At 41.8% G+C, this 16,103-nt stretch overlaps 1 protein-coding gene across 1 annotated transcript in view; it reads left to right on the top strand.

The window, feature by feature from the left end:
• Positions 1-15,658, top strand: part of grin2da (glutamate receptor, ionotropic, N-methyl D-aspartate 2D, a) — a 261,238-nt gene extending 245,580 nt beyond the window's left edge. Inside the window, exons 18-19 of the mRNA XM_085263506.1 lie at positions 1,196-1,366; positions 7,435-15,658. Coding sequence (XP_085119632.1) covers positions 1,196-1,366; positions 7,435-10,602 — 3,339 coding nt within the window. The 3' untranslated portion in view covers positions 10,603-15,658. The remainder of the gene's footprint in view (positions 1-1,195; positions 1,367-7,434) is intronic.
• Positions 15,659-16,103: the final 445 nt, after the last annotated feature.

Below are 16,103 nucleotides of genomic sequence, written 5' to 3'. Positions count from 1 at the left end.
GGGAATCACTGGTGTTTATTTATTTATTGTTGTTTATTTATTCCTCTTGGCAGAAAAGTATGTATGACAAAAATGGCTAAAATCACAGGACTAACTCAATCTCTCATAACTACTAGATGTGACCTCCTAAAAAAGCAGGAACCTTACCTTATTCAAAAATAGTCATTTCAATATAGTCGCCATGCTCTGCTTTCAGTGCTTCTGCAATCTTTAGTTTGCTTCTGTTCTGATTATGTTCACATGCACATAAATGTGCACTGTCAAAATGGCTTCAACTTGAATTTAATTTGGGGAAACAGGACAGGAAAGTGGTTCAGTTAGTGAGCGAACATTGTGTTGATGTGGAAAGAAAAAATGTCTCCACTGCTCCTCTTGGTTTTACAAGGGTTGAGATCATTTATATGGGATTTTTTCCCTAACATGCCCCAAAATGTTCCTATTCTTATCCCAATCAGTGTGTGGTAGTGGGACCACATTATGTTCCCTCAGTTTACCCCTATTTCGTGCCACATGCTGAGCCCGCCTCTAGATATAGCCCATCACTCGTATTTCCTCCAGGTGGTACAGGGTCTGCATGGCTTTCTTTCATGCCTCATAATGAGAAAGCAGAACTCAGTGTGGGAAGTTTGACCCTAAGACATTAAGAATAAAACCATGTTGTGTTTATCTTTTGATGGGCAGATTTGTAGAACTTTTTAGCCCTCAGATGAGATATTGTTGTCACCCTACCGGGCGGACAGCATGGACATTCGGGAATGAGGCAACGGAGGAGTGTCAAATTGATAGGATAGGTGTATCTGCTAAAAAGCTTGAACAAGTTTGAATCACAGTGACCTAAACCCAAAGGTCAGAGGTCAAGTTTTCAAAAAGATCGTATAAATGCAATAACTCAAGAATGCTGCATTTAGGGATTTTCCAATTGATAGCATATAATCTCTAAAAACCTCTGGTGAGTTTGAATCTCAGTGACTTCAACTTCAAGGTCAAGATCAGAGATCGAGGTTTTTTAAAGATTTTGTGAATAACTTGAAAACAAGTTGACGTACTGTAGGATTTTGAAACCAACACTATAGGCGAGTCTACCAGGAGACTGAGGGGTAGCACTGGCTGTTGTCAGTATTTTTGGTTCTTGTTGGTAATAAATACACTTTCCTGTCCTCCCATAACCTTTCCCCTTTCTCTCCTTGTCTGTCAGGTGATGAGCAGTAAACTGGACATTGACAACATGGCGGGGGTCTTTTATATGCTGCTGGTGGCAATGGGCCTCAGCCTCTTGGTGTTTGCCTGGGAGCATCTGGTGTATTGGAAACTACGGCACTGTGTTAAGCGATCGGGCGGGATGGACTTTCTCCTGGCTCTCAGCAGGGTAAGAGGGAAGACTCATTCAACAACAATAGTAATCAAACTGCTATCAGGCACATAAAAACTCTTGGATATTTAAATGTAAAATCATAGAAATTATGTAGAAGTAATAGAACATAGTCGGGATATTTTCTCTAAAGATACTAGTTATTGTGTAATTTCAATGAATACTTATCATTAATTGACAGATGTGTACCTTACATGCCCAATACAGAGCATTAAGTAAAGTTTGATTGATACACTATGCAAAATAACACAGTACTGTGCAGAAGTCTTGAGTCACCCCTTAATGGAAATAAGTGCAGCAATTTATGCAAACATAACTGATAATGTAGTATACAAGTCAAAAACAGTTTTTGTAGCCTAACCACTGAAAATCAGTATTTATGATTACCCTCGTTTTTCAACACAGCCTGAACCCTTAAGCAAGCTTTTTCCCCCTTTCTCTGTTAAGATGACCCCACACTGTTTTAATATTAATTTTGAGGTCTGAGTTCTGGAGAGACCAAACTGTGACCAATGGTGTTCCATTGTGTGCTTTTCTATCCAAGTATGAATCATTGGAAGTGTGTTTGGAATCATTGTCATGCTTTCAAATGAAGCTGTTGTCAATCTGAGGGTTTCCAGATACTGTTGCATGGTGGATAGATATCTAATGGTACTTTTTTGGATTCACTGACAAGATCCAAAACCACTGACTGAAATGAAGCTCCAAACCATGACAGAGCCAGTCACTGTGTTTTACAGATGCCTGTAGACACTCACTGTTATACATCCTTAGGTCCCGTGTCAGTGTTAGCTGGATTATTTCTTGAGAAAATAACAGATTCAGTTTAGGCCTGTTACGTCTTTTGTCTTCTATTTGTCTAGATCAACAGTCTCAAAGAACATACAGCACATGATACGCCAAGTTTCAGCTGATAGTTCTTTACAAATCAACTTCTTGGTACAATAATACTATTTTATGCTAAACATAACACTGGCTCATGTTTGAATGATGTGCTTTTTTGTTTAAATGGTTTAGTGTTAAGTGAATAAAGCAAAAAAGAAGAAGATAAAACCCTTAATGAGTGAAAAGGCAGCCAATATTGAAAGTCTAGCATACTAAGGGTTGGCTCAAGACTTTCACACAGCAGGATTAAATCTTTCTTCACTCAGGGAACGATTTGCTTGTTGCACTGATAGTTATTCACTGTTGAACTTTTCCTAATTGGTCACTCTCACTCATCTCAAAGTTGAGAATAGTTTTTTAGGACCCGCCCCCCTTTGTGCTGTCAGTAATGTTTTTTCAACTGTAATTACCTGGATTCAGCTTAACTTTTAGGAGACTTTTTAGGAGACTGATGAAAATGTTCCACACTGCAGTGCAGGACGTACCAGAATATATTGTGGTAAACCATGTGTTTTTCATATGCTCAGACTGACTACTTATTTTTGCTTTGGAGTCGATGCCAGATGAAAAGATTTCAGTGAAGGACTTGCTCACTCTTTTGCTACTTTGAAATAATATGCATGAATTTAAAACCAAAGATGCCTAACGATGGTTTGGATAAGTATAGTTTATCTCTGCCAGATGTAAAGAAAATGCTCAAAAGTACCAGTAAGAAGTGAGAAATAAGCACATGAATGTTTTCATTCATTTTGAGCCACAGTGAAGCAGCTGATCTCACTGATTTGTGCACTCTCACATGAGAAGGGAGAACTAATCAGTGCAATTTGTTAAAAATTCACAAAAGTGTGCTCAAGGAGAACTGGTAAATGATTTCTGCAGGCCTTATGTTGTGACAGACTCAAAGGTGAAGACATATTTGCTAATCTACTGTTCTTTTTTTTTTTTTTTTTGGCACAAACAACACAATGAATATCCATCAGTGCTTACAGCCTTGAGGTTCACTCAAAAGAGATAGAAGGTTAATAGACTGTTTTCAGACACAATCAAGATGTGGACTGTGCAGAATTGGATACCAATATCAGGACTTTTTTTCTTGCACTCAGCAGGGACAAGAGCAGACAGCCAAAAACGGGAACATCAGCAATCTTTATCCTTGGCATTGTTCCAGGGTTAACCCAAAGGTCCAGGGCAGAGTGATCACTTAGCTGTTGCACGTCTATTTTCTTTTACTGCCAGTACAGTTTTTGCAAGTTCAGCTTGGGGTCATGGAAATACTTTGTGCATATGTTGCAGTGAAAAACAGAAGAAAGAAGAAAGTGATGAGAGAAGAAATGACTAGAAAGATGAGAACTGGGAGTAAACAGGAGGTATCAAAAGGGATGAAAAGGGGATGGATGGTGTAGTGGGAGGGAGGAAGTGAGGAGAAGTGGAAAGGTAAGGGAGGGGAACTTTGAGATAAGAAAAGAGTTGGCTGAGGAGACAGCTGGAGGTTTGGATGGTGGAGGTAGTGGAGCATAACAGGAGTTGGACGGGGATGCCGGAAGGAGGTGGAGGAGGAAAAGAAAACACAGGGACAGATAGGAGGAGGAATGACAGAGGTGAGGTGGAGGGGAGGGTGAGACTGTTGAAGTGTGAAGCAGGCTTCATCGAGCACTGCAGAGATATTTTTATTTGTCAGAAGATGCTGTGATGCCTGATGTGTACCTGTGGCTGTAACTGTAATACCACCATGTTGGAAGGAAAACAAAAGATTGATTTATTAGCTCCTCCTGTGACACAATGCAGCAGAAATGGCTAATTTACACAGATGGGAACACTGGGGTGTTTATTTCTGACATTTGGGATCCATCATACTGTATGAGTAGACTACTCAAGTGCCACTAGAGTCTGAGTCTACTAAGTATTGCTTTTCCACTGTATAGTACGCATTCTTCTACAATAGATTTAGTGACGCAAATGTAGATTTGTAGGTCTGTGATACAACAGAATAGAACTTATTTGGAAAGCGTCATAAAAGGAAGGTCGAGATTTGATCATTGCATTGCACTGATTATGCACACCTGACTTTAAGGAATTTAACCTAAGTAAATTCAATGTTTAGCTTTTTTACGCTTTGATATAGTGAAATGTATCCATGTGGACTGTTTTAGTGATTTGCCTGATTTTGGTGAGATCTGCTGATGCGAGATGTCTCCTTTGTGTTTAGTATAATGGAACTAAAAAGCCCCGGCCTTATGGTACCAGAAAAAAATAATAATGAAAGGAAAAACTCAGCAGCACTGTTTCTTTCCAGAAGTCATGACTCAGACACAAAAACACCCACAAATCTTCTTGTTGCAGATTTTGTAGGAACTATTTTCTTCTTCGTCTCCATCCACCAGCCAAAGTAAGTGTGCAGATAGCTAGCAGTTGAGCTAAGCTTAAGGGGACCCCAGTAATAAAGGAGTATAATCTGGCAGAAATAAATACTTTAGATTAAATGTTTTTTTATAAACTAGAGGGAAAAGACTGTTCCTTTAATGTGCACGTACCACACACACATTAACTGTGGTTAAGTGTACTGCCTGGAGTGATCATTTAGGAGGCATGACACATAATGATCCAACTGCTTACTGAATTCAGCAGATAATTGTCTCACATAGACACAGTCATATATTACATGGAATTTGTACTGGGGATATGGAAGGGTAAAGATGCTTCCGTATCTGTTTTAAGTGATTCCTGACATTTTTATTCTCTCTGTTACTCTGTTAGCTATGTCAGGTAATATGTGTGTACAAGTGCATCTGTTGGTTCTGTGTGTAATGATACAAGAACCAAGTGTGATTTTCTGTATGCACTTATATTTGTTTTTACCATCTTGGTGAAAATCTATTGTGTTCTTTGGTATCTTTGATATCTATGCACGTATTCCCTGTTGGGCTTGCTGTCAGATCCTTTGGAGTGCACGTTAACCTTCCTTCATACATTCAGAACGTTTCAGGATTTTAGAAAACTCTAGTCTCTAGATCTCTAGACCTTAAGAATAAAAATATCACTTAGATGTAGAAGGCCCAGTTAGCTTCTACCTCCTGTGCTATATCCAATGCTTGCTGCAAAGTCTTTGCAGCTGGCCTGCTTTAACCCAGTCAGAGACTCCCAAGTTTCAATTTCACAGTGTACTGCGCCCCATGCTCTGGGGACTGCGATAGCACTTCTGCCACTAGGTTTGCTGATTCATGGGTCCAGAACGGCCATTATTACAGTCCCTCCATCAGATCTGGGTTCGGGTGAGGAGTGGAGATTCACAGGAAGTTCCACACATTTTATCATTGAGATCTGGCAGATATTGGTAGATCATATAAATCATTCTCACATGTGAGGAATAATGGAGTTGTTTTTTTTTTCCTTTCTTTCTTTGATTTACATAGCTATTTAGTAGTGCTAATGGATTACCATCTGTCTACAGTAAGCTGTAACAACACAAAGGCAGGAGAGAAAGAGCATCCAGACACAGCAGAGATGGAGTTGCTCACCTAAGACAAAGTTAGAATTGATTACTCCTGTTTGGGATTTAGAATTGCAAAAGTTTTAAAATGTTTAAAAATGTTATGATGCGCCAATAATTTACCCATCAGTCTGACTCACCCGTGTCATGTGTTATTCATAAGTTTTGCTGAAAGGTTGCTGAAGAGATGGAAAATACTTGACTGGTGATTTTAAAGTGCTCTCTCCAGTTTGGAGTAGTTCATTAAAACCAAGTAAGAACAATCTTTATTCTTTTTTTTCTGCTCAAATGACAGAAAATAACAACAGCAGTACATTTGAAAGTGAGCCTTTCTGTCCTGATATTTTCTAGCCAGAATGGAAGGTAGTCCAAAATATTTAATATGAGAAAAAAATATCAAGATTTAATTTTATATCCATGTTTAAGTATAAGTATAAGTACAAAAAAAATCTTTCTTTTTTGTTTTCTGGACAGTTTTTTTTACAATAACATGGCAGAAAAATTGAAATCTACACAAAGTTTTAGAAGCAGAATTGTTTTTGTTGCCACTGAAATCTCCTCTAGTTAAGATCAAAGAAAATATTTTAATCTTAATTTGTGCATTGGGAAAATAAGCAGTGTGAACACATGAAGCTTGTGTTTAGTTTCAGTTAAGTAACCAAACTGGCAGCTGGAAAGAAGAGCGGTTCAGTTAAATGAAGCTTCAGTCACCATTTGTTTTATTGCTCAGTGACAAAATAGTTTTTGTTGCTTCTGCTCTCCCCTTTGTTTTGACTCCTCTCCAGAAGCTGGATACTACTTGCACATAGCGCTCTCTTCAATTGATTTTCACAGTGCTTTTGGAGAAAACATAGTCCTGTTCCAACTGAGTGACACTTTGTTTGCTGAAAGCTTTGTTTGGTTTCATAGTGGGAAAATTGACAATCCCAGAAGCCTGGTAAACTCAGTCCAAAGTTGTGTTTGTTTTTTTCCCCAAAACTCATTAATATTTAATGGGCAGTACTCTTTGACTACTCTCTTCAGATGAGATATGACCGCGCAGAAAACAATAGGTAGTTGGAAACCACCTACAGCAAATTCCCACCATTCTGAGAGAAAGGAAAATTAGTTATTTACAGAATAGAATCCATTTGTTTTGAACCTGCTAAGCTACGGAGTCTGTGTTCTCAGTCTGAATAATATTCTGATAAAAAGTTACAATGCAGGCAATTTTAACTCATGCTCTGTGAGGTATCTGTAGCAGCTGCCTGAAAGAGACTTTCTTTATAACACTATGCAGTATCTCATTAACACTATTATTCTATTTTTATGGTCTGTAACGATACATTTACCATCAACAGAAGTGTGTTTATAAAAATGTGTCTCTCACACTTGTCGAATGTACAAAAACACATTGTTTAGTGTCAGTTGAAAATGGGTTGAAGAATGGATCTTGATTTTTAGAATGCTAGTAAAGGTTGAACTCATGGTCCTGCTGTACTGTATTTCATCCATACACAGTCTTCTGTGGATAGCTTTCACATGGTTTGTAAAGATATCAGATCAAAGCTGCTCTGTGGGTTTCCTTTTAAAAATTGGGGATGTCAGGCTCTCTGTGTCTCTCTGTCTCTGACACATAGACACACAGTTCTTTCTTATCATACTTGACAGCCTGCTGGTCTAATTACAATCTCTCTGTTATCTCTCCACCCAGGGGATGTACAGTTGCTGCCAGTTTGAGGATGAGACAACACCGGGAGGGAGCAAAAGCTCTTTGCCCCAGTACCACACCGTGACCAACATGCCTAGTGCACCCCAACAACACCTTGTTACAGCCACAGTAAACAACACAACTGCCATTGCCATGGTGCAGCAGCAACAACCGCAGAAGCACCACCAACAGCAACCAGGGCAGACCTATACCACTATGTTGCCTGGGTCTCCGCCAACTGCTGGACACTCAGCAATGGCTCTTGGTCCCTCAACTAGTCCCTTACTAGAGGGCCCCATGCCTTGCTCCACTTTCTTGCCTCGACATGACCGCAGACTGGCTGTGGTTGATCGCTGGAACAGGCCAAAGCCAGAAAAGGTTGTGAGCACAGGCAGTTCTGGAGGCATTGGTGTTGGAGGGATAGCTGGTGGGATCACTGAACTACAGGCCCAGCAGCAGTATCAACAAAACCTTGGGCAGCACTGGAGCCTGCAAGGAGGAGTTGCAGGTGGAGCAGTGGGAGTAGGTGACACAGGGCTAGATGAATATAAGCGTTACTATGGTCCTATTGATCCAGAGGGGCTAGGATCTAACTCGGACCAACAGGCAGGGGGCCCCCAGCAGACTCCCAAAGCCAATTCTCGAGGCCCCAAGGCCTCAGGTATGCCAAGGCTACCTCCTAAAGGCTCCCAACAAGGCCCGGGGCACCTAATCTCCAAGCCTCCTCCACCAATCCCATCTTCTCCACGAAGGCCTCCCTTCTGGCGACGAGGCAGCTTAGCTCAGACAAGAAGAAAAGGCTCAGGAGGTCCCCTGTATGAGAACATCCTCCCTCTGGGGAGGCGAGGAGGTGGGCGATATGGAGCAAGTGATGGAGGTGGAAGAAGAGGACGTCGTCCCCCTCCACCTCCACCTCTTCCTGCCCCTCTTTCTTCTCCAACACACACCCCTACCACTCCCTCGTCCCCATGCCATTTCTACTCGTCTTGTTCCAGTGCCTCGTCTTCTTCCTCTTCTTCCACATCATCCTCATCCTCTTCTTCATCCTCAGTGTCACTTTCTCGTTCAAACTCACCTTCTTCTTGCTCAAGTGACAGCTCCTACAACTCCTCGCTTAGTTTTCGGTATCGAGCAGGTGATCGGGATTTTATCGTAGATGATGAATATGACTCAGATCTCCTTACAGAGGAGTCCAGCCTCCTTCTTGGGAGGAAGAAAATTCGATCACGCCGAATGTCATCGCGCTCACTGCCGTGCAGCCCGCCACCTCCACCAGTACCACCACGCAAACCACGGCCCCAAAGAGATTATGGTAGAGAGAGGACTGGCAGCCAACTGGCCCAGTTACAGGAGTGGTGGGCATCATGGGGTGACAGAGACCGAGGGAGAAGTGGAGCAACAAGCCGAGGAGAAGGAGGAGTGGGTAGAGAGGAGAAGAGACACCACAAAGAGAGGGAGCGTGAAAAAAAGAGAAGGAAGAAAGGTCGAAAGAAAAAGAAGAGGGAGGAGAGAGAGAGAGAAAGGGAGCGAAAGCGGCGCAAAGCAAAGAAAAAGAGGAAGAAAGATGATAAGATGAGGAAGAGAGACCGGAAAAGGTCAGAGCAGGAAGGAGGGGATCCTGAAAAAAGAGAGGAACTCAAATCAGGAACACCAGACTTCCCATCTTACCCAGCACTGAGGCGAGAGTCCTTTCGGAAAAAAAGTGAGAGCTCAGTGAGAAGTTACGGATGGAACATCCCAGGTGAAGATGAGCGAAAAGAAAGAGAAGAGAAAACCAGGGATGATGGGGAAGACAGCAGAGGAAAGGAAAGACACCACCGGCGAAGAAACAGCAAGCACTATCACAGCTCGAGCAGCAAGCCTTCTACATCAGTCAAGTTCTGGGGAGGGGGCAACCCATCCTCTGATGCCATTCCATCTGCCTTCCTGCCCTTGTTGCCTGCCTCTTCTAAAAGGAGGAAGAGTAAAAGTTCAGACAGGGATGCTCTAGGAGTAGAAGGAGAGAGGAGGCCATTGTTGGGACGGAATGAAAGAGTGGAGGTGCACTCCAAGGAGGGGCTGTCCTTCCATGAGTGGGAATCTGAAGTGGATGATGAAGAAGAAGATTCGGAGCGTGACAGGAGGAAAACAGAGCATGTGAAGAGGCGTGGAGGAGGAAGGACAATGTCTGATGATGAGCGTGAACGTGATAAGGTAGTCGGGATATATTCTGATGATGACGGTTCTTCAGGGGAGTTTGGGAAATTTGAGAGGTACTGGGAAGATCACGAAGGTAGAGCAGTGGGAGGGATTGGAGGGGGAGGTTGGTTTTTCAGTACCTATCCTTCCCGGGAAAAAGCTGGCAGCATCAACAGCAGAGATGACCTGTTCCTGGAGCGAGGAGAGAGGTGGGGAACAGCGGAGAGTGGCTGGGGATCAGGGGGAGGTGGAGGTGGGGGAGGAGAGCGAGGGTGGGGATCAGGTTCGCACTGGCCCCCACCTCCTCTCACGCCGCCACCTCCTCGACGATACTGGTCAGTGGACAAGCTCCACATACAGGATGAGAAGAGGAGTAAGCGCAAATCAAAGGATAAGGGAAGAGGGCACACTGCTTGTTCCTCCTGTCACTCCCCGAGACACCACCCACACTCCCATTCCTCCAAATGGGCTCGCGTAACTTCACGAAGCCAGGAAGAGCTTTACCACCACTGCCAGAGCTTTAGTGGTCCCATGAAGTCGAAACATGACTCTTCATCTTCGTCCAAACCCGATCGGTCACAGAATCCATCAAAATCTGGCAGCCAGTCAAACCTCAGTATCCAGCAGCGCACACAGAGAACAGACAGGGATCGAGATCGAGGAAGACAGGCTTCCCCTCCTCCAACACTTATCCCTAACATGCCACCTCCGCTCCCTGCCCTTCCAGCTCCACCCTCCTCATCTCTTTCTATACATGTTCCTCCACCTACTCCTTCCTCTTCTGTATCTTCTCCTTCTGTGGTCTCATCAACACCAGGGGCACCCCAAGCCTCGTCCATGGCTTCGGCAAGTGCCAAACTGCAGTACCAGAGATTGCGCTCTGTACCCCAGCCCCAGAGATTTCCTCAGTCCCCTCATTTACCCCTCAAAACCAAGAGCCTTTGCTCCCGAAGGGGCTCTGCCCATTTCTCCAGTGTGGAGAGTGAGGTCTGAAGTTCAACAAGGTATCAAAAGTCATAAGAGAGAGCCCTTCGAGGCTAAAGCAGTTGAACTGGATTTGAATCTGCCCAGCAGCAAACATGCTGCCAAGCCAAGTCAGTACAGCATACGCACTGAGCCCTTTCCTAAAGTTCTGCACAAATAAACAAACCAGAAAGCCAAACAAACCCAATGGGGTAGGTCAAAGGAAAACATGAGCAATCTCTTGTTACTTCCTTTTATTCCTCTCAGTATGTGAAAGACTACAACCACAGTAACAACTTGCATTCTGAAGTAAGTTAACCAAGACACCGAAAGCAAATCAAACATCAAAAGTGGTACAAACGAAGGAGAATCCTTTGCTCTAGAAAGTAAAGGGCTTTGGATGTTGAAGCAGAGCAGTAGTTTGTATTCATAGGATTCTTAATGCTTACTGAGGGCTCAGGAACTTTGTAGTACTGTATACCTGCTGCTCTCAGAAGCCTTTAAAACAGAACACTTTCTTGCTTTTTGTTTTTGTGTTGTTTTTTTTCTTACACAAATCGCTTATCCCTTATTTCCCTATTTTTCGTTGTCCTTAACAAACTGTTTACACCCCCGCAGAACTGTGACGCCCATTTGAGGCACCTTTGTTGTGTATGATCAATACCTTCTTGCTTAGAAGAAGAGGAGGGTGGTAACCACCTTGTCTTTTCCGGTGTCCGCTGTTTTTCTTTAGTTTACACCACTGCCCCCTTTCCCCAATGTATTCTATCCCCTTTATTGTTATTGTTTTGTTCTATTCTTTCAATGTGTTTTCCAATTCCTTTCCCGCCTTATTCACATGTCTACCTTGTCATCTCTCCTGTCATCTCCTCTCCCGTCCTCCCCTCTTGGCTCTTCTCCTTGATGTGATTATTCTGTGTGTCTGTGCTTTTCTGTGTTTGTATTTTTGACAACAGGGTAAGTCAACTGTGACTGATATTCTACTGGCTTAATGAAAAGCTGAGTGCCAAACTTAAGTAGAGCTCAACATCAATCTGTACAACGTTAGCAGCTGTGTTTCCTTTTATCTTGCGGAGTATTCCATCATCTCCAAAATATGCACACATGCTAACACTCACACACACACACACACATACACGGACGCACACACACTCACATAAAGCTACATCCAATGACATGTGCAGCCTAAAAAGTCACTTCATCCAATCCTGGTTTTGAGCAATATCTTGTTCACCCTCTGTTCATGTCACAGCTTTATTCTTTAAAAAACCTTTACTTCTGTGTTGTAGTTGTTGTTGTTATTGATGGTGTTCTATATATCAAGACACGTATTAAATCAAATACAATGTAAGCACTGTGCCATACTACTCAAGCTTGGGTGCAAATGAAACATTCTCTCAACTACCTAACTGCGACAATGGAGTGTCTGTTTCCTCCCTGTATTCGACTGAATGTAAAGTCAGCCTCTAAACAAGTGTGCTGCAACAACAATTAAGACACTTTAAGAAGGAAACTGTAGCATCTCTGACAGTTTAGTGACAGAGCTCAGTTCCTGCTGACATAAACAACGCTGTACTAACCTGGTAAGGTAAGCTACTGAAAAAGCGAAGCTGCAATGGGTTATGGGTTAGAAATTACTTGATTTTTGTTTGCTTGTGTTAAACTTAGCAATCCAGGTTTTGCGTGGCACGATGGATCAGTCTAATACTTTACATGGGGCTACACGGATTGTTAGGCAAAGATGCAGGGAAATAAATACTTATAGCCTTATGCTAATTGCTCCTGCCATATGTTTTGTGTAAATTATGAAGTTTTAGTCAACATGTGTGGACAGGACGGTCAGGCAAGGATTCTATTGGAGCAAAATTAGACCTTGTACAAGTGCCGTTTTGATGTCAAAGAGATTATGGCTGTGTTGTTATGATAGCAGGGTTTGAGAAAGTGTTGGGTTTGAGTGTATAGAAGACACAGTAGAACCTCCTGTGATATTGTTTTTTTTGTTTGTTTTTAAGTATTTCTCACCTTGTAAATGTGTAACCAAGAGCTATAGCTTTTTAATCCATTACCGAGCTGACACCAGCAGTTACACTCCGATGTCAAGCACTTAGCAAGAGTAGTCTGTTAGAACCATCAACATTAGAATTCAGCATCAGGACACTGGACATCAGCGGAGTACAATTAAATAGGCAAGACCCGCCGGCACAATGCTGTTTGTGTTTTCATTTGGTCAAGGTGACTGAGCCAGCTTTCCCATTCGTCTGGTCAGCTCATGTCGTTTGCCTCTAACTGCATCTGAGCCATAATTTACTTCAGCTGAAGAAAACAAAAAAAGAACTTATGTTTTTAACATGAACTTGCTGTGTAGAGTTTGTCTGACTTTCTTTTAACTAAAAATCTAGATATATATATTATATATATATATTTGTGGCGGTGGGTAGCGTTAAATAAAATTGTTGTTTAGCATCTTAATATTTGGGGATATTGTTTCTCATTTCCACTTCATTATAATAAAAAAAAGTATATAATTACTTTGTGTTAATAATCTTCACAGACCACAGGGAAGTTCCTTACACCAGATTATAGATTTCCATTCTTCAAACGTGAGACTGTATTACATCAAGTTATAGAGTTCAGTACTTATTACAATCAGCAGCAACAACATAACTGAAGTGAAAGCTGGAAAAGCATGAAGTGTAATATGTTTCTGTGCATTCACATCGCAAGCAATTCATGTTTATTGCCAAAAATCACACTCAATACTTTAATCTTGTTTGGCGAGCACGCTTTCACTCCCAGCTCGTTTGATCAGAACTCTTTGAATGCATCATACTTGAATGCCCTGGCTATCCTTTAGCACAGGGGTGTCCAACTCCATTCCTGTCCTGCAGCTTTTAGACGCACCCTTGTTCCGACACACCTGAATCAAATGAAAGGCTTATTATCAGGCCTTTGCCAAATGTGATGGCTGAAGAGGTAATCCATCCATTTGATTCAGCTGTGTTGGAGCAGGGATGCATCTAAAAGCTGCAGGACAGTAGCTCTCGAAGACTGGAGTTGGACACCCCTGCTTTAGCGTAACTGTTCAGCCTGCAGGGTTAGCTTTGTCATCATGCATGCATATTTTGATCCAAACCACGATCTGTTCCCAAAAGCCAAATGATTTTTGTGCCTAAATGATGAATGACAAACCAAAAAGCAGTCAGTTAAAAAATAAAATTAGTTCACAAAACTCTAACACTGTATATGAAGCTCAGACAACTGGTCAAATGTCTGTTGATTGGTATCACCACTACCCTTTCTGCATGTCTTTTTTAGACTCTGTCACTTTTTCGAAAATGTTCGCACTCGGTGTTCAGTTTTGCCAGTGCAGTTGTGTAAATAGCACTGGTATTATTGATGCTAGGAATAAGAACATTAATTTGAGTGCAGAAGCCTTGTTGCTACACTCCTACACTAAAGTACTAGCTCAGTAACACAGCAGCTGCTAGCGGTGTGAATACAAAGCTTGGGTGTTTCATTAGAAAAATGAGCCACCGGCCTTTCCTTCTTTCCCCTTTCCTCTTTGTCCTCATGTCGATCCATTGCATCAGTGCGTGTCTGCCGCTGTAAAGCTGGTCTGTTTTTTAAAAGAAGAAGAGTATCTGTGGATATATTTATTTCATCAAAAAAGCATATCTAAATATATATATGACACTATTTCAAGATTAAAATCTATGTTATATAAGTTTGTCTACTAAATTTACGGTATTATCTCAATGAGTGTGTCTTTTTTGTCCGTTTGTCCGTCTCTCCTTGTCTTGAAACTCCTGCACCGCTCCTTAGCGCCCAGTGAAAACAGAGACCAGTATGTAACTGTGTTTTTGCTCACTTAAGACCAACCATCCACCTCCATTAGCTATGTACTGTAGCTAACATTTAAGGGTTCATCAAAGTGACAACATGGAGGGGTGCGTGAGTGTCTTACGACCGTGTCACTGTAGCAGTGGTGGCATGTGTTTGATTACCCAGAGGGGCCTTTATTTTTGGTTTGGGCTACAGATTAATGACTAATTAAACCTTTTATGGATACAGCAGCTTTTACCACAACTCTCACTTGTGTAGGCGGGGGTCACATTCTTGACCCTGTTTTGGGTTCTCCAGACCCATGACTTTATACCTTAGTGTAGAGTGAGGTGACCTCTTTAAAAAAAACAATGTAGCGAGCAGCACAGGCTTCTTTTTTTTCTCCTTTGCTCTTTTGCATCTCTTAGTAGCTGTATTGCTATACGAACCATGCACAGCTACCCCTGCCAACCAACCTATATGGTAAATACTGTATAAGGACTTTGATATCCATACATAGTGTGTTGTATCTGCCAAGCTGCTGTGCTATAAAACAAAACAAAAAAAAAGGAAAAAAATAGTTACACACAACAAACACAAAGTTTCTTTCTTAATTTTACAAAACTGGGGAAGCTAATACGACACATGTCAGGGGCAGAGCCAAATCTGCTAGTGTGGTTTCCACTAAGGCCAAAAATGGTCGAACCAGGGCTTTACTTTGATCATCATATTTTCAGACAACATAAACGATATCGCCACTTTTTGCCAACAAGAAAGTAAAGGCTCCAAATGTAGAACATCTTATACTTTTACATGTTTAAGATGCATTCAATGTATAGTATTCCTCTATGGACACTGATATATTCATATTCCAAAGTGTGTTTAAGTGTATTTAAAGCTTCTAACATTTATTGCATTTATTGTTCCTGAGCCCTGGCAAGCCCAGTTTTAGCCTGCAGTGGGAGGATGTCCACAATTTCTGCCTGTATGCCTCTGAACAATGTCTCAAGGCCTTGTAATAATACTGCTGTTTTGAGTGACTGTATGGGTTGATGGCTGGTGGTGCTGCACTTTATTGTCAGCACCTCACACACACGCAAAGACATGTGTACACACACAAACACAGACACACACCACACACACGCACAGATGTGGTTAGATGTTGCCATCCCTCTGCTTCAGCCACATCTACCACCAGTGGGGATAATGACAATACTGTGCTGTACTGCAAGCAGGACAAAAATAAAATGATTTTAATAAAGAACTGAAGCAATGGTCTGATTTTATTTTCAGCTTTATTTTTTCTTGACATTCGAGGATCTTGGCTGATGCTTGCCCCAGAACATGTAAGGGAAAAGACTTGTTCTTAGCCAGGTGAGGAAAGAAACAACACGATTTTTAGTATCATTTAAGTCATTTTAGTAACGAAATGATAAAAGTGGTGGGAAAATATGTTAGTCTACCATGGTGAATTTCTACCCTGACAACATGTTTAAAAAAATCATAAAGGTAGGTTAAATCTGAGGAATGATTTGTTAGATTCAGGTGGATTTTTGTGTGTGCGTGAGTTGTTTGAGATAAACTAGGAAGGCTAACTAGCCTGTCATGTGACATGTGTGTTTGTTTGAATTTTACATGTAAGAGGTCAGCATGGTAGAACTCTGCATAAGAGATACATGATGCTAGTGAAATGCACAGCAGTTTCTTGG

The sequence above is a fragment of the Mchenga conophoros genome, linkage group LG22, assembly GCF_057382185.1.
Source record: "Mchenga conophoros isolate Kocher_MC1m ecotype Shallow Benthic linkage group LG22, M_conophoros_male_GT1.1, whole genome shotgun sequence".
NCBI classification, from domain to species: domain Eukaryota; kingdom Metazoa; phylum Chordata; class Actinopteri; order Cichliformes; family Cichlidae; genus Mchenga; species Mchenga conophoros.
Note: the sequence above shows the minus strand (reverse complement) of the source record. Positions and strands in the feature narration are given on the sequence as shown.